This window comes from Lithobates pipiens, unplaced genomic scaffold (genome assembly GCF_037356315.1).
Source record: "Lithobates pipiens isolate NorthernLeopardFrog02 unplaced genomic scaffold, aLitPip1_a1.2 Scaffold_18, whole genome shotgun sequence".
Taxonomy (NCBI): domain Eukaryota; kingdom Metazoa; phylum Chordata; class Amphibia; order Anura; family Ranidae; genus Lithobates; species Lithobates pipiens.
In genome coordinates this window covers 415982491-416009182 of record NW_027507758.1, presented here as the reverse complement: position 1 = coordinate 416009182, position 26692 = coordinate 415982491, and the positions used below count along the sequence as shown (strand labels likewise).

The 26692-nt window shown below is 40.2% G+C and overlaps 1 protein-coding gene across 18 annotated transcripts in view; it reads right to left on the bottom strand.

Annotated features, from left to right (window-relative positions):
• TNIK (TRAF2 and NCK interacting kinase) overlaps positions 1 to 26692 on the bottom strand; it is a 367731-nt gene that overhangs the window by 76409 nt on the left and 264630 nt on the right. For 12 of the 18 annotated variants that reach the window (XM_077487992.1, XM_077487975.1, XM_077487978.1 and 9 more), the window contains 3 exons: positions 25264 to 25653; positions 20748 to 20912; positions 281 to 517 (listed from right to left, as the gene is read on the bottom strand). In XM_077487992.1, the coding sequence (XP_077344118.1) occupies positions 281 to 517; positions 20748 to 20912; positions 25264 to 25653 (792 nt within the window). The remainder of the gene's footprint in view (positions 1 to 280; positions 518 to 20747; positions 20913 to 25263; positions 25654 to 26692) is intronic. The other 6 variants (XM_077487986.1, XM_077487987.1, XM_077487989.1 and 3 more) reach the window with 1 other exon arrangement.

Sequence of the window (26692 nt, the reverse complement as noted above, 5' to 3'; positions counted from 1 at the left end):
CATCAGAGACACTAGCTCCTACTGTTGTGAGAGCCAATGAGGAGAGGGAGACCTGAGAGAGACCCTGCTCTCATGCACATCACTGGATCAATATGGGGCTCAGGGATGGGGGGGGGGGGGGGGGGCTGAGGGGGAGAAGCACCCAGAAGGTATTTTACCTTAAATGCATAGAATATTTTAAGGTAAAACCATTGAGCCTTTAGAACCTCTTTAAACAATGGTAATAATATTACAGGAGACAATACAAATGCAAACAAAAGTCCCAAACCGGATTATAGACCTTTGGTGGAAGATCTTCCTCTTGACGTAACCAAGAACTTCGGTCAAATTTTTCAATGCGAGGAGGGAGGGGAGGATTCTCAGAGGTTGGATCTGAGTTTTGTCTTGGCATCTCAGGTCGATGAGATATGATCCCTTCCTGGAATGCAGACATTCCTTTTGCAGACTGTTCGTGTAATGACTGGGATGCCGATAAAGAAGGTCCAGGGGTTTTCACAGACACCAAGAGTGGAAGTTGCTACAGAGAAAAGGGAATTTAATAAAATAAAATAAAAATATATATATATATATATATATATATATATATATATATACACACATTTTTTTCAAATTTTTCAAATTTTATCAAAGCAAATAAATATTACTAAAAATATTTACAGGCTTTTTTTGTATTCTCATTAGGTCAATTGCACCTGAAAGTAAAACTGAAATGGGTGAGCATTGGCAGATATACAGCAGTATTAATTTTGGCAGCAAATTTCGGTTTAGCTTTAGTCTTAGTCTTAGGACTAAAATGGCATTTTAGTTTTAGTGCAATTTTAGTCTTCTGAAAGTGTTTTCATTTTAGTCTTTGACTAAAATGCTATTTTAGTTTTAGTCCCATTTTATTCATCGTATTTTAGTCTACTAAAATCTCCAGTACATTTTAGTCTAATATAATTATTTTAGTCAACTAAAATTGAATGTGCACAGTACACAGCCCCCCACCCTCTGCACAATACACAGCCCCCCACCCTCTGCACAATACACAGCCCCCAGAGCACACAGACCCCCACAGTATACAGCCCCCCACCCTCTGCACAATACAATGCCCCCCCACAGTACACAAAACACAGGCCCCACCCTCTGCACAATGCAAAGACCCCCACACTACACAGCACAGCCCCCACCCTCTGCACAATACAAAGTCCCCCACAGTACATAAAACACAAGCCCCACCCTCTGCACAATACAAAGCCAGCCACAGTACACAAAACACAAGCCCCACCCTCTGCACAATACAAAGCCAGCCACAGTACACTGCTCCTGCATTCCCAGGAGACCCCCAGAGAACAAGAACTACTGTTGTACGAGGAGGATTTTGATTCTGTAGGAATTACAGAGACTTAGTTTGACAGCTCTCACGATTGGCTGGCAACCATTCAAGGATATTCCCTTGGATAGGGAGGGTAAAAAAGGAGGAGGGGTATGCCCGCATATCAAAAATGATGTACAAGTGAATGTGAGAGATGACCTTATGGGTAGAGATACAAAGGGAGGAAACGAAGAGGAAAGTAATACTGGGAGTATGTTATAGGCCACCTAACCAGAGGGAAGAGGTGGCGGCAGGCCTCCTATCACAATTTGGATTAGCAGCAATAATGGGAAGCCTCATTATAATGGGGGATTTTAATTATCCAGACATAGACTGGGTGGATGGAACTGCGCATTCATCTAAGGCTTGCCAGTTCCTAAATGTCTTGCAGGACCATTTCATGGGTCAGATGGTAAATGCATCAACTAGAAACAAAGCGTTACTAGACCTACTTATTAGCAATAATAGAGCCCTGATCACGGATGTGGAAATATGGGACAATTTAGAAAACAGCAATCACCGGTCAATTAGTTTTAGTATAAAACACACAAATAGGAAACATAAGGGGAATACAAAGACACTGAATTTCAAAAGAGCCAACTTCCCTAAACTACGATCCTTGCTACAATATAATTGGGATAAAATCTTAGGAACAAAGAACACGGAGGGAAAATGGGTATGCTTTAAGAGCATATTAAATAAGGGTATCCCAATGGGAAATAAAGTTAAGAGCTAATAAAAGTCTTGGGTGGCTTAACAGCAACGTAAAAATGCATATAGAAGCAAAGGAGAAGACCTTCGAAAAATACGTGGCTGAGGGCTCATCAGCAATCTAACTTTACAAAGAATTCAACAAGAAATGTAAGAAATGTAAGTGTGCAATCAGGGTGAAAGATAAAACATAGCGGAAGAGAGTAAAAAAAAAAAACCCAAGAAATTCTTTAAGTACATAAATAGTAAGAAAGGGAGGTCAGATCATATTGGTCCCATAAAGAATGCTGAAGGGAATCTGGTTACTAAGGATGGAGAGATGGCGAAGGTATTCATGAGGAAATTGGGGGGGGGTTCAGTAACCAAAACTGCAATGTTTATCCTCATGACAGGAAGCACCCTCATGGCTAACAGAGGACAGAATTAGAATTAGACTTGAAAAACTTAACATTAACGAGTCATTGGGACCAGATGGTTTGCACCCGAGGGTCCTTAACCACTTAACGACCGCCGCATGCCATTGTACGTCATCACAATGGCATGTGCAGGCACAAGCACGTACATGTACGTGCTTGCCTTCCAGCGGGTGGGAGGTTCGATCGGACCCCTCCCGCTGGATGCGGCGGTCCGTTTCGCTTCAGGAGTGATCCGGGATGAGCGGATGGCCGTTGGTTTCTGGCCATCCCCTCTTGATCGCTCCTGGCGAATGAGAAGCTTCCTCCCACTGTGTATTGTATACACAGGCAGGGAGGAATTGATGTCATTCTCCTCGGGGCGGTCTTTTTGACTGGACTACGTGGAGAAGACTAAAAGTAAGTGTGCACCAACACTACACTGACATGTAGGCACACACAGGCACACAAATCCCCCCCCCCGACCCCCCCTCCCAGTCACAGTGTCACTGATTGCAGTGATCATTTATCTTCTGATCACTGCATTCAGTGTCAGTTGTAAAAGTAAAAAGTGTCAGGGCAGTTAGTGTTAGGTCCAGGGTAGCCCCCTACCACCCGCCAATAAAGGTTTAACCCCCTGATTGCCCCTAGAGTTAACCCTTTCACCCCTTTTGCCAGTGTCACTAAGCAATCGTTTTTCTGATCGCTGCATTAGTGTCGCTAGGTAGCTAGTTATTTTTTTAGGTTCACCGCCAGGTTTTCATAGCACTAGGTACCCCGATATACTACCCAATAATGGTTTTAACCCCCTGATTACCCCTAATTAACCCTTTCACCCCCTTTTGCCAGTGTCACTAAGCGATCATTTTTCTGATCGCTGCATTAGTGTCGCTAGTGTCACTAGGTAGCTAGTTATTTTTTTAGGTTCACCGCCAGGTTTTAATAGTGCTAGGTACCCCGATATACTACCCAATAATGGTTTTAACTCCCTGATTGCCCCTAGTTAACCCTTTTACCCCCTTTTGCCAGTGTCACTAAGCGATCATTTTTCTGATCGCTGCATTAGTGTCACTAGTGTCGCTAGGTAGCTAGTTATTTTTTTAGGTTCACCGTCGGGTTTTTATAGCGCTAGGTACCCCCATATACTACCCAATAATGGTTTTAACCCCCTGATTGCCCCTAGTTAACCCTTTCACCAGCGATCACCGTATAAGTGTCACTGGTGACGCTGGTTAGCCAGTTAGTTATTTAGGTTCCCCGTCAGGTTTTTATATAGCGCCAGGGACCCCCATATACTACCTAATAAAAATTTGAACCCCCTGATTGCCCCTAGTTAACCCTTTCACCAGTGATCACTAGCATCAGGGCACCCACCATTTATTACCCAATAAAGGTTTAACCCCCTGAGAGTCAGGGTCTGCGTCGCCCCAGGCAGCGCTAGGTTAGTGCCAGTACCGCTAACACCCACGCGCAAAGCATACACCTCCCGTAGTGGTATAGAATCTGAACAGATCAATATCTGATCTGATCAGATCTATACTAGCGTCCCCAGCAGTTTAGGGTTCCAAAAAAAACGCATTGTTAGCGGGATCAGCCCAGATACCTGCTAGCACCTGCGTCCAGCCCACCGAAGTGCAGTATCGATCGATCACTGTCACTTACAAAACACTAAACACATAACTGCAGCGATCGCAGAGTCAGGCCTGATCCCTGCGATCGCTAACAGTTTTTTTGGTAGCGTTTTATATTTAAATCCGGAAGGCAGTGCTTGGTTTTCGGGGTCCAGTACGTGGCTAGGCTCGAAAAAAGTCCCCCACATGTGGTATCCCCGTACTCGGGAGAAGCAGCAGAATTTACTTTGGGGTGTAATTTGACTTATGCCCATAGCATGTGTGAGCAATATATCATTTAGTGACAACTTTGTGCAAAAAAAAAAAAAATTTGTAATATTCCTGCAACTTGTGGCAAAATATAAAATATTTCATGGACTCAACATGCCCCTCAGTAAATAGCTTGGGGTGTCTACTTTCCAAAATGGGGTCATTTGGGGGGGTTTTGTGCTATTTTGGCATTTTATGGCCTTCGAAACTGTGATAGGTAGTGAGGAGTGAAATCAAAAATTTGCACCCTTAGAAATCCTGAAGGCAGTGATTGGATTTCGGGGTGCCGTACGCGGCTAGACTCCCAAAAAGTCCCACATATGTGGTATCCCCGTACTCAGGAGAAGCAGCAGAATATATTTTGGGGTGCAATTCCACATATAACTATGGCATGTGTGAGCAATATATGATTTAGTGACAACTTTTTGTAAACTTTTTTTTTTTTGTGTCATTATTCAATCACTTGGGACAAAAAAAAAAATATTCAATGGGCTCAACATGCCCCTCGGCAATTTCCTTGGGGTGTCTACTTTCCAAAATGGGGTCATTGGGGGGGGGGGGGGGGGGTTGTACTGCCCTGCCATTTTAGCACCTCAAGAAATGAGATAGGCAGTCATAAATTAAAAGCTGTGTAAATTCCAGAAAATGTACTCTAGTTTGTAGACGCTATAACTTTTGCGCAAACCAATGAATATACGCTTATTGACATTTTTTTTACTAAAGACATGTGGCTGAATAAATTTTGCCCTAAATGTATGACTAAAATTGAGTTTATTTGATTTTTCTTATAACAAAAAGTAGAAAATATATTTTTTTCTCAAAATTTTCGGTCTTTTTCCATTTATAAAAAATAAAAATCGCAGAGGCAATCAAATACCATCAAAAGAAAGCTCTATTTGTGGGAAGAAAAGGACGCAAATTTTGTTTGGGTACAACATTGCATGACCGCGCAATTACCAGTTAAAGCAGTGCAGTGCGAAATTGTAAAAAGACCTCTGGTCCTAAGGCTGAAAATTGGTCCGGGGCTAAAGTGGTTAAGGAACTCAGTCATGTAATTGCCAGTCCATTGTTTCTATTTTTTTTTAACAGTTTGCTGACTGGAATGCTACCAGCTGATTGGAGAAAAGCCATTGTAGCACCAATATTTAAAAAAGTAGCAAAATAATTGGTGTTGCGCTCCTAATAAAAATATTTTTAAAAGTAAACTACAAATTACTAGCGTGAAAAAAATCTCAATATCAACAGCAATAATGTGTCCTATTACGTGACAAAATTGTCAATAAATAAACCAATACACTGCGTTATAGAGTAAAATTCATCACAGTATAAAGTGCTAATGTGCTAATGAGTAAAATTCATCACAGTATAAAGTGCTAATGTGCAAACAGGTAACCACATGCAAGTGTGAATAAGCAGGAGGCTCATACACAGAAATAATCGTGACTGTGATTTTAAATCAATCGTGAATAAAAAAATCTACAAATTAACAAATATAAGTATAAAATCTACAAAAAGAGATAAATACGAGTCCAAAATATAAATAAATAGTGCAGGTTAGGTGGATGTTCTAAAGGAACAGCGTGTGAAAGTTTCTTTAAAAAAAAATCTAGCGACACTGTGACTTTAAATCCGGTGATCCTTTGGTGTTAGTAACACCTGTAAGTGTACTAAATTATTACCTTACTGCTGTAAGGTTAACAGCATTTAGAAGATAAGGGGGAGATAAATCCTCAGGATGGGTTGGTTCCTGTGCGTTCCTCCTATTTATCCCAGTATAAACTGATTTTTTTTCAGAGGGGGTCACTCCATTTCCTTCCCAGGGATAGGCATCAGGGACCGCTTGGATACTCAATATAATCAGGTAGAAAGAGGGCTATAGAGCCTACTATGGTGTAGTATGTTCCAACACAACTTGAGTTTATTTATTAAAAGCATGTATTTACTCAAATTTTTAAAGGAAAAGCAGCACAATGTAAAAACGAGCAGCGAGCTTGTGTCTGTACGTCACTTCCGGGGGCCGTATGCCAGAGGCCATAGAAGGTGGGGATACCCCAGGGATTGAATAAGAATTCCCAAAACCGGGAATCTCTCCTTTTCTGTCTGCTCCCCTTTTTTCACCCCTTTTCCTTTGGCCAAAAACAGTTACTGGTTATACTGAAAGACGCAAAAGTACAAAAAACAAATATAACCAACATAAGAACAAAGTAGAAAAAAGTCACATTGGAAGTGAAAAAAAAATAAATAAAAAAAATCCACTCTGAACTCCCTCCCGACTAAGACTGAGTACACAAACGTAGGTATGGTGTAAAGTGAAACACATTCCAGATACAAGTAAGGGGCCATAGAAGGTGGGGATACCCCAAGGACGGAATCAGAATTCCCCAAACTGGGAATCTCTTCTTTTTTGTTTGTTTCCACCTTTTTTTCCCTTTGCCAAAAAACGTTAACAGTTATACTGAAAGACAGTGAAAAAAAAATATATAACTGACAGAAGAACAAAGTCGCAAAAAGGTGCATTGGAAGTGGTAGTTGCCGCATCAGTTGAAAAAAAACAAAAACTCCCTCCCGATCAGTTGTAAAAACCAACCTGAAAAAAAAGACATGAGGGGTAAGCAGGTGACGGGGGCAACAGTAAACCCACCCAAAGTGAGTGCCAGTCCTGGTACAATCAAAAAATATATGATTCAGGAGGGTAGTAAGGAAAGCCCAGGGTAACAAACTGGGGCTATAAGTAAAATCCTGGAGGGAACCCAAAAGAATGGACTGAAAAAACAGTTCAAGGAGGTAGAACCCCCGGTAGTGAGAAGTGGGGAGCCAGAGGAAGAAGTCATAATGGAACCTAGACAAAAAAAGCAACTACCAACAAAAGGAGAAATGGCAGAAATGTTTGCAAGGCTGGAAATATCTATAAAAAGGGGAGATAGCAACTCTACACGAAGATATGAACCACATATTAAAAAGAGTTGAAGACACTGAAGAAAGGGTGGACACTCAAGGGGAAGAGATAAAAGTACTTAAGTCACAGATGGAAGAGATGCAGAAGGATCAAAGGAATATGAAGTTTAAAATAGAAGATCAAGAAAACCGGAACCAAAGGAAAAATCTTACGCTGTTCAACTGCCTAGACACCACCCATGGAGATAGTTTGTTCCCCCAGCAGCACAATAAAAGACCTATGTGCGGGTTTGATGCTGGCCACATATGGGTCCCTAGCACTTTCTGGCTGTGCATCTCCGTGGGGTGATCTATCAATAATTCTGGCAGACAACATTTTTGATATACATTTATATACATACTCACACAAAACTATTTACTCTTGATGTTCATTTACAAATAAATGATTACAGCTATTTGTTCTCCTTATATATGCCTCTGAAGAAGAGAATGTTTTCCTGAAACATGTCAGGTGTTTTGGAGTTCACATTATAAAATCATATATGAAATCTTTGATGTTGTGCAGACTATATATTTACATGTATGATTCCACACATTGATATATGTATGGATTTTTATAATGTAAAACGATTTTGTATATTATTTTTGTGAATACATTTGTAATATATTTTTTATTCATATTTTTGGTCTGCCTTAAAAGTCCAGCTGTCCCCGGGGGGGGGGGGGGGGGGGGGGGTTTACCGGAGACGCAAGTGAGAAAGTGAAGACCTGCAAGATAAAAATGGACAAAATATTTGGTCACATGCTGGGTGTACCTGGAGCAAATAGTAAAATAAAATTTGAAAGAATCCACAGGATTAGGAGATGTCCCAAGAGATGTTATCGCAACATTCCATAACTTCCACGAAGAACAGATAAGGACATACATGAAAACCATTGGATTACACGGGGGGATACACAACTGAAAGATGTAATGGTACAAGATAAAATGTGCACTTACCGGGAACTAAAAAACAAAAGTGAACTGATGGTGATAGATGTATGGCGGTATAGCCAATTGAAATTTTTTTTGGAGACACTGCCCCAGCCCAGTAGATCGGTAGAGAACCTACTTCCCTTGGAGAAAATGTGTGTAGATAAAAGTAGGAACAGGGCGATCTCCAAGATCTACAAAATACTGATTGACCTTAAAGGGCCGGAGATACAGCCATACATCGAGAAATGGGAAAAGGAACTAGGAACACAGGTGAAAGATTTGGAGATTCGACAACTACTGAGGTGGGTTCATGTTACATTGATAAATAGCAACATGACAGAGTTAAACTACAAGTGCTTGGTCAGATGGTATATTACCCCCAACAAGGTACATAAATGCCAAGGTGAAACATCATTTATGTTGGTGGGGGTGCAAAGAAAACATATGTTGGCTATGCCCTAAAATCAAAACATATTGGGAGGAGACAAATAATAATAGAGATTACCAACATAGAGGTCCCAGATGACCCGTGGGGGTGCCTATTCCACAAGATTAGAATGCTAACCAAGTAATATAAGAGAACTTTGCTCCCACAACTCTTAAAAGTGTAGACACTGGCAAGAATCTGAAAGGCCAACATTGAAGGAATGGTGTAATAAAATAAATGAAATTCAAAACTTAGTGTATCTAAGGTTTAACAACGAGGAGGGGATGGAGTAGTTTGAAGAGAAATGGAGGGAATGGTCAGAATATAAGTATTCAATGAGATTTGCCAAAGTGATGGGAGTATAAAGTAAAAATTAGAATAGGAACTAAGAAGCTAGACATATGGAGGGAGTAGGTGGGAAAAATTTAGGATGGATCAGGAACGAGAGGGGAGACGGGTAGGTGCTGAGGACAGGGGAGAAGGGGGGGTGGAATGAGGGGTAAGGGCGGTGAGGTACTTGGAAATACATTATTAATGGGTTTTATTGCCGATATTAAGTATGTGGAGACAAGAGGAGTACCTTGTCAACTGTAATGTGTTTTGATACAGAAAAAAAACAATAAAGAAATTGAAAAAAAAAAATAGATAACGGAAGGCCTGTAGACTTGGTGTACAGTGGGGCAAAAAAGTATTTAGTCAGCCACCAATTGTGCAAGTTCTTCCACTTAAAAATATGAGAGAGGCCTGTAATTGTCATCATAGGTATACCTCAACTATGAGAGACAAAATGTGGAAACAAATCCAGTCAATCACATTGTCTGATTTTTGAAAGAATTTATTTGCAAATTATGGTGGAAAATAAGTATTTGGTCACCTACAAAAAAACAAGATTTCTGACTCTAACAGACCTGTATCTTCTTCTTCTTTAAAAGGCTCCTCTGTCCTCCACTCATTACCTGTATTAATGGCACATGTTTGAACTTGTTATCAGTATAAAAGACACCTGTCCATAACCTCAAACAGTCACACTCCAAACTCCACTATGGTGAAGACCAAAGAGCTGTCGAAGGACACCAGAAACAAAATTGTAGACCTGCACCAGGCTGGGAAGACTGAATCTACAATAGGCTTGGTGTGAAGAAATCAACCGTGGGAGCAATAATTAGAAAATGGAAGACATACAAGACCACTGATAATCCTCCTTGATCTGGGGTTCCATGCACGATCTTACCCCGTGGGGGCAAAATAATCACAAGAACGGTGAGCAAAAATCCCAGAACCACATGGGGGGACCCAGTGAATGACCTGCAGAGAGCTGGGACTGACGTAACAAAAGCCATAAGCAACACACTACACCACCAGAGACTCAGATCCTGCAGTGCCAGACGTGTCCCCCTGCTTAAGCCAGTACATGTCAGGCCCCGTCTGAGGTTTGCTAGAGAACATTTGGATGATCCAGAAGAGGATTGGGAGAATGTCATATGGTCAGATGACAGCGACAGCCCCAAAACATCACTGCTCTAGAGGAGATCTGCATGGAGGAATGGGCCAACATACCAGCAACAGTGTGTGACAACCTTGTGAAGACTTACAGAAAAGTTTGACCTCTATCATTGCCAACAAAGGATATATAACAAAGTATTGAGATGAACTTTTGATATTGACAAAATACTTATTTTCCACCATAATTTGCAAATAAATTCTTTCCAAATCAGAAAATGTGATTGCCTGGATTTGTTTCTACATTTTGCCTCTCATAGTTAAGGTATACCTATGATGACAATTACAGGCCTCTCTCAACTTTTTAAGTGGGAGAACTTGCACAATTGGTGGCTGACTAAATACTTTTTTTGCCCCACTGTAAATAGCTTATATTGCTTGGATATCAGCACAGGATTTTGGTGCAGAGAGCCATGCACTACTCAAAGAACCCTTAGGGGAACTGTACTGCTAACACTAACACCAACCATTACTTAAGTGAACTTTTTGTTTGTATACTGAACCCACGATTCCTTGTGCTGTGGAAAGTCCTATAAACGTATGTTGTCAGATGTCCCCCAGTGTCGGTTTTGCTGTAATGCACTCATGTGAGCATATTCGCACACACAGACATTGGCGGAAGACCAGTGGCAGTAAAAAACCTTCCTGCGGACACTGCAGATATGGTTGCTCTTTTAAGGATGTTCGTTTATGCCTTGTCAGGAGACTGGCCACTTCCTGGCGACTGCATTAATGACTCCGAGCAGACATATCTGTGTACATGGGAACTATAGCATAACTATATGAATATTCTGGTCCACTGAGCCATGGTTTTGTATGGTTCGCGTCATTGAAAGCAGTAGGTCGATTTGCATGCGGTTTTGTGCAGAGCCAGCTTTCTAGTGTACCCTTTGTCTCACAGAGGGCATGGCTCTGCACCTGATCGTTTGCACACATCACTGTTAGTCTATTTGAATGTATACATGTCTATGATTTGTTCTTTTGAATGAACCCCGTTGGAAGGGTTACTGTTTGCCATTTTCTGTGATGTCACTTCCCATGTAAGAAGTGATTGGCTAGAATCTGCACTTCCTGATTGTGAAAGCTTTTGTGATAATAAAAGGCCATGCTGGCTGGTGTGAGGGAAGGGATGCTGACGGAACTGAAAACTTAAGGATGGTCGTATCTGTTTACTTGGATGAGTGGGTTGATGGCTGAAAGGTAAGAAGTATTATATCATTAAGACAGAAATGTTATTATTATTAGAAACAGAAGATTTGGCTGTGTGCTGCGAGTATGGCCAAATTTCCAGGACACTTGCACCGAAGGCTAAGGCTGCTTTGCCAAAAGATCACGAGGGCCAAAATCCTGGCTCCAGGAGTGAATGATCTTTTTATAACAGCTTACCTGTAAAATCCTTTTCTTTGATGACACAGAGCCATAGTAGTTTGTGGGTTATAGGGCCACTGATAGGCAATTGACACTGGCACGCCCTAAGGGAAAAGGTGTACTCCTTATATAACCCCTCCCACTACTGTGAGTCCTCAGTTTTGTAGCCAAGCAATACTAGTGTATACCAAGAAGGGACGGACCTCCGTGTCCCCTGAAGTACATCAAAGAAAAGGATTTTACAGGTAAGCTGTTTTAAAAATCCTGTTTTCTTTCTTACATCAGGGGACACAGAACCATAGTAGTTATTATGTGGGATGTCCCATAGCAATGGAAACTGAAGGGAGGGAGACACAACCAAAAAAACAGGAGGACAGAGGACTCATACTGCAGCCTGTAGTATACTGCGCCCAAAGGCAATAGCCTCATGACCTTTAATATCGATTTGATAAAATCTTATAAACGTATGAATCGAAGACCAAGTCACGGCCTTACAGAGCTGAGCCATAGAGGCCTGATGATGCACCACCCAAGAGGCACTAATCGCCCTGGATAAGAGTGCTTTAGCATAAGAAGAAGAATTTTCTTCTTAAGTCGAAGCATGACGAATCCATTTGGAAAAATAGTCGATTTTGACACTGCCTGTCCATATTTTGGACCTTCTGGCAGTACAAACAAAACAAGTGTTTTGCGAACCTGAGCGGTCTCCTTTAAATAGACTCTGATCACTCTTACTACATGAAGGGAATGTAGTGCTTTCTCTTCCCTAGATTTATGCTCTGGGGAGAAAGAAGCAAGAATAACATCTTGGTTTAAATGAAAAAAACCTGTTACTTTTGGTAGTAATTCAGGATGAGGACAAAAAACTACCTCATCCTTATGCATGATCAAATATGGCTCTTTACAAGACAGAGCCACTAATTCCGATATTCTTCTAGCAGAAGAAATGGCAACCAGAAAGATTATCTTTCTTGTCAAAAGAACCAAGGAAATGTCTCGTAAAGGTTCAAATGGCTGATTCAGCAAAGCCGATAAGACCAAATTTAAATCCCAAGGATTTAGAGGTGCCTTGATTGGGGGAAGCAAGAGGCCATTGAAAAAACACTGACAAGGCTGGGATCTGGCCCTTGATAGAAGTCAAGACCAGCTTTATTTCAGATCCCATTTGCAGGAATCAGGGATCCTGCCTATGACATACTTCCTGGGGTGCCAACCCCTGGATCCACACCAAGAAACATATGCCTTCCAGACCCTATAGTAAATGATTCTGGAAGTCGGCTTCCTGGCATCAAAGTAGACACTACCGAAGGAGATCACCCATGATCCTTTATAAAGTGGGATTCAACAGTCAAACCTGTTCAATTTTTCGTCCGTAAGGTAGGATGAAATACCGGACCTTGTGCGAGAAGGTCTGGCTATAATGGCAGAGTCTGAAGGACTCCTACTGCCATTTTTAAGATCTCGGTAAATCACAATCTTCTGGGAGCCACTGGGGATGCCAGAATCACCTCCTTTCGTTCCTGCTTAATCCTGCGGAGAAGGCGCAGAAGTAGCAGAACTGGAGGAAATGCATAGATCAGTGAAAACTGATCCCATAGTAAGACTAATGCGTCTGTTCCGCCTGCTAGCAGATCCCTTGTCCTTGACACAAAGTTGGCGACTTTGTTGTTGAATCTGGACATGAATAGGTTCATGTCCGGAATACCCCATCTCTGACATATGGCTGGGAAGATGTCAGGGTGAAGAGATCATTCTCCCAGAAATAATTGTTGGCTCTCAAGTAGTCTGCCTGACAATTCTCTATTCCTGAAATGAAAATTGCTGATAGGCAAGGAATGTTGTGTTCTGCCCAAGCTAGAACATTATTCACCTCTTTTTGGGCTGCATGACCTCTCGTGCCCCCCCCCCCCCCCCCGCTGATTGATGTAAGCCACCGCTGAAGCCTTGTCAGACTGAATCTTGACAGGACAGTCCCCTAGTCTGACCGTCCCAGATTCTAGGGCCAGATGTACTGCCTGAATCTTCCAAAAAGTTGATAGGCAAGGTCCTCTAACCGGGACCATCTCCCCTGGACAAAATCTTCTTCCAGGGCTGCTCCCCAGTCTAGAAGGCTGGCATCTGTTGTTAACCCTGACGACCATAAGATTGCCATCATCAATATAAAAATAATTATATTGTTTTCCCTTTAAGAATGTATTTGAACAATAAACAAAACCATTTCCACCCTTGTGTCATTTTTGGGGGAGGAATTATGACAACCATTTGTTGATAAGAACTAATATTTTGACTCAAACCAAAAAAAAAGTATTTTAAGTTCTTAATCAGATGATACAGTCAATTACAAACATGTCCCTTGGTCCTCAAAGGGTTAACACCTTCCAGGATACAAGTAGAAAGGATGGTGTTTTGAAGCAGTTTTTGAGTAAAAACTGCATGTGACGGCCTTGAAGGAGACCACCATTTCCCCTAACAATCTACTGCAAAGCCGAATGGAAGGAATTTTGCTTTGTTTTGATAAGTTGAATTAGTCATACAATGGAACTAATTCTTGTCTGGGGTAAGAATACCTTCTTCTGTATGGTATCTATAACCAGCCCCCAAGTACTGTAATCTCCTTGATGGTTTTAAGGAGAATCTTCCTAGGTTGAGTACCCAACCCAGAGATTTCAGGTAGTTACGGCTGAGATCAGACTCTGGTTTTAGACGCGAGACTGAATGATCTATTAAAAGTAGATCTTCTAAATAGGCTAGGACCGTTATGCCTTGAGCCCTTAATCTGGCTAAAGTAGGTGCAAGAATCTTTCAGAACACCCATGGTGCTGTGGCTAAACCAAATGGCAGGGCCACAACTGAAAAGATAATTTTATATTTCAAAATGCAGAAATTTCTGGGGAGCGGGAAAATTTGGCACATGGAGATATGCATTTTTGATATCGATTAAAGCCAAAAAACTCCCCTCCTTGCAGGATGGACACAACCGATTGGATTATGAAAGGATCGGATGCTTAAGTGCCCGATTCAGATCTTCGAGATCTAGGATGGATCTTAACTCTCTGTTTGGTTCTGGAAACATAAAAGGTTTGAAACAAACCCTGTGCCCTGTTCCACTAAGGGAACCTCTGATATCACCGACTGGGATAACAGCTGATCCAGAGGCCAGAAAGAGAGACTTCTTTTTCTCTGGATCCTTGGGAACATTTTCCCTTAAGAAAAAATTAGGAGATGGAAACTCTCGGAACTCTAGTCATAACCTAGAGAAAAAACTGCAGAAATCCATCTGTCTTGACATTGTTCCTGCCAGATCTTGAGAATCGCAGGACCTTTCCCCTTTACCCGAACGAGTGGGGGTCCCCCTTCATGAGAAGGATTTAGCATTCTGCTTTGTGGGCTTTCTGCCTCAAAATCTCTTCTGACCCTGGTGCTGCCCTTGGGGACTTTCCCTTGAACATGACGGATGAGGCCGTCAAGGGTGCCTAGAGGCAGATGCCCCTGGCATAGGAGAGGCAGCACGATTAAAAAGGAGAAATGTTTGAACCTCTTCTTTACTGGTAAAAGAGCTTTCCCCATTAGAGGTCCTTTGGATGTACTTATCCAGATCATTTCTAAATAGCTGTACCCCATGAAGGGGAAAAACCTGGCTAAGAGCTTTTTACACGGTGCTTCGGCTGATCAATTTTTCAGCCACAGAACTCTGCAAGAATGCACTAGTCCAAGCATAAGCCATAAGTCTTAAATGATAGAGTCTTTCATAGACTCTACATTGAGACATAGTGCGTCAAATACATCAGCCAATTGCCGGGCCTGCTGATCAGGCAGAATTTCAGCCGCACTACTGAACTTGCAAAATTACATATTGTCTTTAAAAATAAGTTCCAACTTTTTATCTGTTGGATCCTTTACCATCAGCGCATCCTTTAACATCCACCGGACATGTGAGACTCTGCTCACTGTGGCAATTGCAGCATCAATTGCTGGAACCCCCATTTTCTTCATAGAAATCCTCTTTCATAAAGTGTGGAGAATTTCTTGGGAGGATAATATTGTTTATGCAGATTTTCCCATTCAGAGTACATAAGCTTTTTTAGCCATGCATGAATAGGAAAAAACATCCCCATATGGGGGAGGTTCTAATGAACCCAATAAGAGGTAGGTTTTTTAAGAGCCTGTGCTGCAGGCAGCAAAAAAGGTTGACTAAGGGAGTACACAAGCAACCTGTCTGATCCCCAGCCTCCCGCACCTCAATAAGAGGGTCCTGAGGACTAGATGGGAATCTGATATGTTTAGCCCCACTATGGAGAGACATAATAGCATTAATCTTCTTTCCAATTTACAAATGGTAGAAGAAAAAACATTTTGCATGATATATACAGGGACTGAAGTGTTTTATGCAACAACAGTTTCCCCGGACGGTTCAACCTGACTAGCCATATCCCTCTCAGAGGAGGATGACATTCTTTTGGAAATGGATTCAGTTTATAGTGAAAAAAATCATTGACCCTTTTAGAGAAGTTCCTGGTCCCATTACCATTCATAGCCTGAAATATAAAGCAGAGGCACTATGCAAAAGAATGTACATTGCTAGGCTATAGTATAGCCATTAGCTGCTATTAATCCTAGCCTGGTAAAGTATAATGTGTCAAGGGAAAAAGCCTGTGTCACTAACCTGAACAAGCCACCCTCCTGCTCTGTCCCTCCACAGCCAGCAGCAGCTTTCACACATACAACGCTAAAATCAACTTCCTACGTGTGTGCCCCCCCCACGCAAATTATGGCCCCCCTTTCCTTTCAAAGGAAAGCGCTTTCCTGCGCAAGCGGCGTCCTGTGGATATGCAGGCATGGTGGGGGGGTAAATCCTCTGCTTAGCGGCCGCGGTCTGTCTCTTTTTTTTTAAAGAGGAAACTAGTTTGGCATCTTATACCCCGAAGGAGAAAAAACTATTTTGGGGGCAGAGGAAGAGAAGCAGACTCCCCTTCCTTCCTGGAGAATCTGTTGCAGCTGGAGGAGAAGAGAATGAAGGCTTCTGTGCCGTTTCCAGCATCACGATGGTGAGTGCTCAATACAGCCCCCAGTGGTGACACATAGGCATGATAAAATTATACATAGAAGGAGAAATTACTGAGAAAATATCCCTTACCTTTTCCTCGCAGCAACGTTTTATCAGAGATAAAGACCCAATCTTCACCCTTCACGGTGGGCTCCGAGACCTTTTAGGAAATTTCAGGAACCGGGGAACCTCGGGTTACCCACAATCCTGGACCTGCTACAGCACCCTGCCAGTAAAAACTTTATGGCCTTACTACCAAAAAGTACTGGATCCCAGGACACAGCTCTCTAAAGAGAAGCGTACGCAAGCAAAAACCTTGTCTTTGGACACAAGGCCCGGGTACCATTCATTTAGCCCATGAAAAGACATCAGAACGGATCCGGTTAGCATGGTCTAGCCCCAGCAAGGATTGCTTCTAGTGGAGCTCAGCACATCTTTACTCATGACCAACGCCTTAGACACCGGCAATAAAACTGAGGACTCCCAGTAGTGGGAGGGGTTATATAGGGAGTACATTTCTTGCTTTGGGGCGTGCCAGTGTCCATCACCTATCAGTGGCCCTATAACCCACATACTAACTACTATGGCTCTGTGTCCCCGATGTAAGAAAATAAATCTAAATTTAGGCAACATTTGACATCTCTGGTTGCCTTATGGATATTCCCATATTTCAGTCCTGGTGAGTTCATTTTAATCCAGTTTAACAGCCAGGTTGTTATATGTATTCTATAGATTGATCAACCGCTCTAAAAGCTCAAATTTTTTCCTGCATTAAATTTTTGACTTCTGATGTCTGTCACAGAAAGGGAAAATACATTTTCCCTTGCTTAGTGTACACTAGTATTTATTTATTTTCTTCAGATCTGCAGATCAAAGTGTAGAGATGTGATTGTTTCAACTGTACACGTACTACGCCTGAAGCTGGATTCATGCTGATAAGATGATGCAAGCCATAGGACATACATGAACTCAGCCCCATTGTGGTCAGAGCCAGTATTTGCATTGTTTTCAGCCCTTTCATCTGCAACTTGGGAAGAACGGGAAATAGATAGGACCTTTTTAAATTGCACACAGCAGTTGGGAAAAGAATTGCGTGAACAATTATGCAGAAATAGGAAACAGTACTACAAATGGATGCAAAGCTCTTTTGATAACTGCCTATTATTTATAGAACTATGATTTCCCTATAGGTTTATATAATCAAGTGCAGCATGAAAACAAAATATGTATTTATTGCTACAAGGAACTAGCATGTGGAAAAGGAATGGCTACCTTCATCAGAATCTTCTAATACTGGTATTTGCACACTGTACCATTAAAAGTATGGATACTTTAGTTAATGTTTTCTAAAATCTTAAGACTGGTGTTTATTGTGTTAAAATACATTTAGTGACCTTTTTCTATTGTTAGCTCATAGGGCCCTTTAAACGTATATATCATTTCTGAAATACCTGTTGCTCTTTTATTAGAATTTGACAAAGAAATTAAAAACAAATTAGATATTACTGATGACATTTCTTTGCTTTGCTTCCACTTAAGTCCTGAAAACAAAAATTGCTTTTGACATGAGTTACTAATCATGTTACTTAACCAGGATAGATGTATAAAATAAAAAAGGTACAAGACAGATTTATAGGTCTCAGGAATGTTAGATATACAGTATAAACTCTTGACAATGCATAATGCCAATTAGATGAAGAGATAGAATAAACCAGTGTTCCTCAGTCTATACAGTCTCACCTAAATCTTTGCTCCAGGGAAATAGCTACATATACCGTTAAATACTTATGTGCAAGTCACTGTAACTGTCAAAGAATGTGTAATTTTATTTAGCCATGCTTGCTTTTGGACCGCTCTTCACTTAGGCAACACCACCTGGTTATTGCCCTGTCCCTAGGAACAAAGGCGGACCGCTGCTCCAGGTGAGTGTGGCAATCTGCAAGCTGGAGGGACTGGGTGCTGGCCCCGTACCGCATACCTTCGCTGATCCAACAGGTTTATTGGACATGTAAAAACTGCCACCAGGACATAGACAGTAAAGACGAAACGTGTTTCAAACAGACATTGTGCTTCTTCAAAACCCAAGGAAAGAATAAAACACCAAGCCCTAAAACATAGGTGTCAGGTGTTGTGATTAGCTTCCAAAACATCTTGACAAGCAAACATATACACACCGTAAGTAGGTACAAACCACTTAGTGAATAAGAACATATGCTTAAACAACATTGTAATATGCTGAACTAAAAAGAAAGAGGGAGCATATATATGACGCAATAAAGAAAAAAAATAACTAAAATCATATACAAGATAATGTGAAATTATATGCGTAAACCTCAATAAAAAAAATAAAGGTTTTTTTTTTTTTTTTTTTTTTAAATTGAAAAAAGTGAGAATGAAAATAAAAATGATGATAATTATGAATTAATATCACAAAACAAAGAAAGAAGAAAAAGGGGGGCAGAAGAGGTGACAAAAAGCACCTCAATAGCCATCCCACAAAAAGGAACAAAATCAAAAACTTGAGCATATGTATCAACATTCAATAATACAAAAAACAGCAATAGATTGCATATAATAAACGAATGAGACGGTAGACACGAACAACATGTCCGGGGATTCGAGTCTGGCCAGAACGTAACATAATGAAGTAAAATCAAGTAAAACTAAATACAGAGACCACTAAATAATAAACGTATTTACTGCCAATCACAAAACCCTAGTGTGTGGAATTGGTCCCTGCCTTTATCTGGACAATAAAAAAGCAGATCACTGGTGAGGTTATACCTTTACTCCCCTCTCCTCTAGTATGTTTACACAGGGATTTACAAGAGTTATTAAATATGTTTAAAATGAGACACAACTGAATTTTTGTACAATATGGGAGAAAAGAAAATTGATTTGAGAATTTGATGCATATAATTGCAAAAATTAAAGTGGTTGTAAAGGCTCCAGTTTTTTTTTTTTGCCTTAATTCATTCTTAACATTAAGGTATAAAATCTTTTATGTGCAGCTACTCCAGCCGCCCCAAAATACTTACTGTATCTGAGCACAACTAGCGCTCCTCTCTTTCCTTCCTCACTGGACATTGTGGCTTCCTCACTTTCTCATTGGCCCCAGCTACTGTAATTCAGATCCAGTTACGAGAGAGCGGGGCTAAGCCACACTGTGTGTACCAATAGACACACACATCTGGGCTCGGGATCGAGCCCACTCGTATGCCACCATAAGAAGCGGCTTCCTATGGTGGCGCACCGAGAAGAGGAGGAGCCAAAAGTGCCAGCTGGGACCCCAGAAGAGGAGGATTGGGGTCGCTCAGTGCAAAACAATTGCACAGAGCAGGCAAGTATAAATTACCTTTACATTCACTTTAATTCACCATAATAAAAGCATCTACTCTGCCAAGCATTCAGCACCCAATGTGTACACCGAATCCAAGAACATTTGGTTGAAGACCCTTTACTGGATAATTGAACTGACTGAGGAGGTTTAAACCAACCAATAAAGTTATTTTAATTTCACAAATTTAGATTTAAGTTGGGTCAATATTTGTTAAAGAGAACTGAGACATAAAAAAACTTTTTGACCAGGATAATTTTTTTTCAACATTTTACCATTACAAAAAAGCATTTAACAACTCAAGCAACTGCCTCAGGGGCTGGTGTTTCTATAAAGTACCTGTAGGCTGCCATGAGATTGTAGGCCTTATTTTAATAAACCCATTGTCACTATTTTCGTCATTATTTCATAAAAGCTAATTATTTACTAGCTATCTTTCAAGTGTGCAATGTATTTCTTGGTTGCCTTTAAATCCGCAGCAACTGTAAGGTGTGCATAATGTAGGCGTGTTTTTAGTATTAAAGAATGTTGAGCAGACACAGGAATCACAAGTTTTTCTTTCTCTGTACTACCAAATGTTGTAGGAGATGGGGTCACCTATAAAACGTTAAACCCCTTATGTATTTTGTCTTTTCTGTCCAGGAGAGAGCTGAGAATAAATTCTTGGCATTGTTCTCCCCCTAGAGCCACAGTGTGATGTCACAATTTCCCTCCCTCACAAATTATTATCAGGAAAGTAAACTGATGCCACCTACTGGCCATGTTGGAGAAGAACAAGGCTTTGGAATTTGTAAATAGAATTAATATTCCCTAGATACAGGCATTACAAAGGAATGTGGTATAGCCATCAATTAGAAAAATACCTGTGGGTCTATTGGCCTGTGCATTGGCGGTGTCCGTGCTGCCTGTACCCCACTGATGCTAAAAGATTCTGATCTTGGAGGCAGGTTAGGGTCAGAAATCCTGTTAGCTACTTTATGTGGCATTGCAGGAGAGCTCTGACGGTTGAGCCGAGAGCGTTCCTCTACCTGTAAACAGAAAAAGCATGCCAAATAAGCCAAGCAATGGATGGCATTCCCATCATAGCCATTTTTAAAACTCCAATCCACATCATTAAAATACACAATAATGGGTAAAATCATAGGAAATTCTAAGTATAATAGTATTTTAGAACTGGCTACTTATTCACCTGCCAGGATACTGGATACTGATACTGGTTTGAAAAGAACATATCCATTTATTATTCACTTAAAGTGCCATAATGCATTTATCAAGGGGAGAGAACATAGCTGTCTCCATTGTGTAGGCCACAGATTTATTCAGCACACTGTAGCTCAGTGGGCAGGAGGTAGTAGATGTTACATGCTGCACAGAAAAGCAAAGATTCCTTACAGTGACTGTAATCATATTACAGCAATAAAATACAAAAATAAAGCTTTAGGTTGCAGAGTGTTCAGTTTCCTTTAAAAAAAAACAAGAAACCTAAAATACTGAGTGGCTTTTATAAAATGTTTGCACGTGAGCAGTTTTATTTCTGAGAGTGAGAAGCAGTAAGACATTATTGCTTAAAAAGTGTACAATCAAAAAACACTGCTATATATATCCCTAATTTGCTGATAAATGGATGTGGGGCATCTGGAACAGAGTTGACCGTTTCCATTCCACAGCAGAAAATACAGCATTTGCTGAATGGCCAACAACACAGTATTTTTGATATGTACTAGCTCATTATAGCCAAAAAAACTGTATACCACAGCTATTGCAAGTTAACATTCAAGCTGTGAAATTGTTTTAAAATATAGGGTTATGTATTGCAACTTTAAAGCTAGATAAATGCTTTGTAACATTACTGTACTATCTTCCTTTAGATTTAGCAAGAACTATGTAGTACAATGACCTACCTATACCTATAGTTTCAAATTATGTCCAACCAGTTGAGTAATAACACTATGTTGTTGTTAGCAAACCAAATGGGCATTGTAAGATTGGACGATGATGTGTGAGCTGAGCATTTTGTCAGTAAGCCGAGCAAAAACACAACCAGCCTTTTTTTTTTTTGAGTAAATTGTTAATAAAACAGCAACATCTTGCTACACAACCAGTATTTAATTTCTATTGCTTTAGATGAACTGATAACTTCTATATTCTTAAATCTTTGCAGGCCTTTGTGGTGAGATGCTTCATATTTTATGTTTAGTGTTCCTCTTAGCTTGAAGCCATTTGGACAACCCTTGCAAAAACAAAAAGTACACTTGTGGCAAAACCAAACCACTAGGATCCCCCTCAAGGGCTCCATGCACCAAAAAACAACCAGGTAGGATTTCTACATGAATTCTGACACATATTAAAGTGGTTGTAAAGGCTGAATGTTTTTTACCTTTATGCATTCTATGCATGAAAGTAAAAAACCTTCAGTGTGCAGCTCTCCCCTCAGCCCCTAATACTTAATTAAAAAGCCTGATCTCCATCCAGTGTTCATGCTGTGGCTCCATGTCTGAATGGACACACAGAGGAGTGGCTCGGCTTGGGTGCCCCCATAGCAAGCTGCTTGCTGTGGTGGCACTTGGAAGGAGGGAGTGGCCAGGAGCACTGGCGGGGATCTGAGAAGAGGAGGATCTGGGCTACTCTGTGCAAAACCACTGCACATAGCAGGTAAGTATAACATGTTTGTTATTTTTAAACAATATTAAAAAAAACAGACTTTTGATATCACTTTAAAGGACTGCAAGATCTGGTTTATATTTTCATCCATTTAATGCTAGAAAGAGGGTATAAAGAGTATGACTGCCATAAACAATGGGATTACTAAAAAGTCCATTAGGGTATTAAAATGTTGCTACCCTTTAATGACCTTAGCCTTTTCTCAGGTACCTTCAGTTCTGATTTGCACCATTTTTTTAAAAAAATATAAATACAGTATATTATACATTCACACATACATATATTTGCTAATGCTTTTTTATATAAGCCAACTCAAGTTTTAGGTTGCTGGTCCATTCTACAACAGTAGCCAGTCACAGCTTTGGCAAGCCATATTTTGGATTACCATTCTATAACTGGGAAATATTGTCTGTATCTGCTTTAAAGGGAAAAAAATACAAACTGGAAACATACATGTATTTGTTGGACAGGTATGCTAGTGAAACAATCCACCGAATCACCAACCAGTTAATTATGGTTGCATAAAGAAATTACCACCATATGCCTACTAGCAGCTTGTGATCTCAGAAAAGACCCCTTGGCCAAATTATTTTAAAGGGTTAATTTTACCTCAAATGGATTTGCCCAGCTGACAGCTATTGTTACCCCAAGATAAAGTTGCACTAGGGCTATATACACAACTCCATAGAAGTGTATATCTATGTCATGATCATTTCACAGGTGAATTATGCTAGACAAGATCTTTCAACCAGCATCTCATGTTTATGGTATGGAAACAGAAAAAAAAAATGTTGAAGAGTTATAGAAGAATTAAAAGTACAATGTCTTTCAAGTGAAAGACAAAAAAGAAAAAAAAAACAGTAGATCTGTGTTTAAGATAAAATTAAGAGGCAAGATTAAAAGCATTGTACATTTGCTAGTGGTAATTCATCTTTCAATTCACAGGCAATTCGTACATCTATGAGCACACAGTACACATTTTTACCACTGGGAGACATAGTGGCACAACAACTGCTAGCCATGCAAACTAATTCAATCTTAAAGAGCTTTTAATGATGTAGTGCTCAATCATGCTTGTACTGAAACAGACAAGAAATGGATAAATGCACGTCACACTAGAAAAGAAAAATTAAAAGTGTATTGCACACAACAAAAAAAGTCTGACAAAAGATTAATAATTGTGATTCCAATACCAACTAAGCACCTTCAGAAGAATTAGAGCAGTGTTTCCCAAACCCCATGACCACTAAAAGTTATTTTTTTCATCTTTGTAGATACAATCACACCATGGCGGGCTAAATATTTCACTTTTATGTACGGTTAGGATTCTCAGAAAACAAATTTGGGAAACACTGTATTAGATTAGGTCATAGCAAAAAGTCAAATATAATGGCAGTAGAAGGATACTATACTGTAGCAAAATTGAAAGATTTTCTTTTACCAATTCAATTTCTTGATCTATAATTTAAACATAAACCTACTAGTAATATAAAAAGGCCAATATAGCTACAATATATTTGCATGGAATTCTCTCTTTATAATAAATAACAATATGAAAAGACTATAGTATCAAGCATTTAGATCTTTTTCAAAACTATACAACTCATAAAAAAAAAACTCACAGGGACAACTAATATCCAACTGAATGCTGATTTTCTGTGATGGATTATTCTTCTAAAGTTACTCAGTGACAACATCTGTCTATATCTATGGTCACCATGTCCACTGCTCCTGTTCCCTAAACTATTCCAGACTCATGCAGGATTATTTGAAAGGCACATTAAGAAGCAAAAAAAATCTGCAAAGTGCAATATCATAGGTACCAGATCGATTCCAGGTTACGTTAGCTGGATATGTTGTAAAATGGTTACAACATGGTTATTATGGGTAACTGCACTTTTTGGTAATCTTTGCATTAAGTTTGTCTGCAACTTACTGTCCTTGCTTGGACACCTGTTATATTTCTATGAAAACAGAACATTCTGCATAGTTGTCATATGCAAGAGAATAACAACACTCTCTATTAGTACTGCCCTGGGCCCACTAATATTTATGTAGGTCAACAGCTATTCTGTTGACATTTGGGCTGATGATGCCTATTTTTAAAATATTATGCATATGTTATTATTTCTCAAGTTAAACTGAATTTTTTAAGCATCTGCTCTTTTACAATGCTTTGCTAAGGTGATTATGTAAGGAAGCGGCAAGCAACTTTTATAACTGCATATGCTCTAAAATATAGCTCAAACACTGCCAAAATATAATTATGGAAAAATAGGAGTAGGATAGTTAGGAGATGAGAAGCCCGAAGCCAGTGATGCAGAAAATGCTTACAAACACATAGTGAGGACAAGCCCGTAAAGACACCTGATAGAAACTGGTAGCTGACAGACAGTAAAGTTAGAAGCCCAGCCAAGTTTGCTGATTGGCTTTCACAATATGAAGTGCCAAAGGGATTCTGCTCAGATATAAGCCACCACAGCCAGTTAGGGTTAATACATGCTTTTAACAGCAGGTATAAAATGTTAAATTGTCTTGTAGATGGAGGAGACTCCAAAGACATACACTATTCATGCATGACCTCTCCTGTAGTGAAGTACCATTAATACACAAAGATAGCTTGTAACTATCTCCATTGTAGCTATTTCATTCTTCACAGTAGCATGTTACATGGTTCATGCATGTACAATTTGGTAAAGAATTGAAACCTCTCATGACCTTTGTCAATCCTGTATCTCTGGCTGGACTACATCCTTGTGAGCGAGACCCTTTAAGGGATGTAACTGATTTTCTCCCTGGTTCATTTTCTTGTGAGGTCACTTGGAGTAAGAATCTCACTTCATCATCTAGAGATTGCACTTCACTCTGTGTTCCTTGTGACCAAGGCCCTGATTTGGAAATTTGAATTGAAGGCAAAAGCATGGGTGGAGCTAAGTTGTCCATTTTCACACGATCTGATGCTTGCAGATTCTGAGAATTTGGCCTAGATGAGGGCTGCCAACTAGTAGATGCATCTTTGGTTACCAAGGGCACCTGCTGCTCGATAACAGAAGTGTGCTGCTGCTTAGCTGGAAGAACAGGCGAATTACTAAGAGATCGCTGTTGAACCTGGGAGTGGGATCACACAAAATTAAACTATTACAACACAACATAAAAAAACTCACAATGACAAATTAGATTATTTAATGGAGCATGCACATCACATTCCTTTAGGATGTTGACTGTGAACAACTGAATATATGTTAATTTTTTTGATTAAGCCATTGTTAGAGATGGATCCTAATAGCATGCAGTGACTCATACCCCTGTGGGTTTCTAATTCCTCAACAGGTTGTCCCCAACCATAGAAACGAATAAACTATACTCTGAATATATATGGTATAATTACAAATTTCTATCCTGATCACACGCAGCTCTAAGAGACCAAAAGGTGCTCTTTTATGTAGTAAATTCATTTTTATCCTTGGGAAAAATGTAGTCAAGCTTAGCACAAATAGTAATCGGCCTTTTAACGTTACTTCACCTTCTAGGCATCTACTTGTTGGGGAATATGTTATCTCCCACTTCACATATTGTCCCTACTGCTTCTTCTTGCTCAGTCAGAAACAACAGGCAGTAAGTAACAGGATGATGATTGGCGGCAGGGCTCCCAACATTATGGTTCACAATCCACAATTCTGCATCACAATAATAATGTGGAGTAGGAATAACAACAGCAGAAGAAAGGCTTTTTGCGTCTTTTCCCCTCCCCCCAAGAGAGCTATATTGGCAGTTACCACACAGCCAACTATATTACAGAAAGCAGACCTACAGTTTACAGTAAGATGTGGTAGCTTTTCAACATATGTTTATTAAATATTGAGTGGCTATGACCAAATTGGCAGATCTGATAGCTTCCATAAAGGGCAGGTCAAAATTCCCAGTTTGGAATTGTGCTGGGATTCCATTTGTGTTTTCACTACACCTAGCCCTGTAGGGAGTCAGCATGCTGTGTAAAGCATTAAGAGCATTTCCTACAGCCTTGTTTGGGGCATGGATTTCATGTTCCAGGCTACACTAACTGATGCACTTCATCAATGCAGTGTTTATGAACTTGAACCAGTAAAGCAATTAGAAGCCAGGTATACAAAGGGTCTATATTGTATTT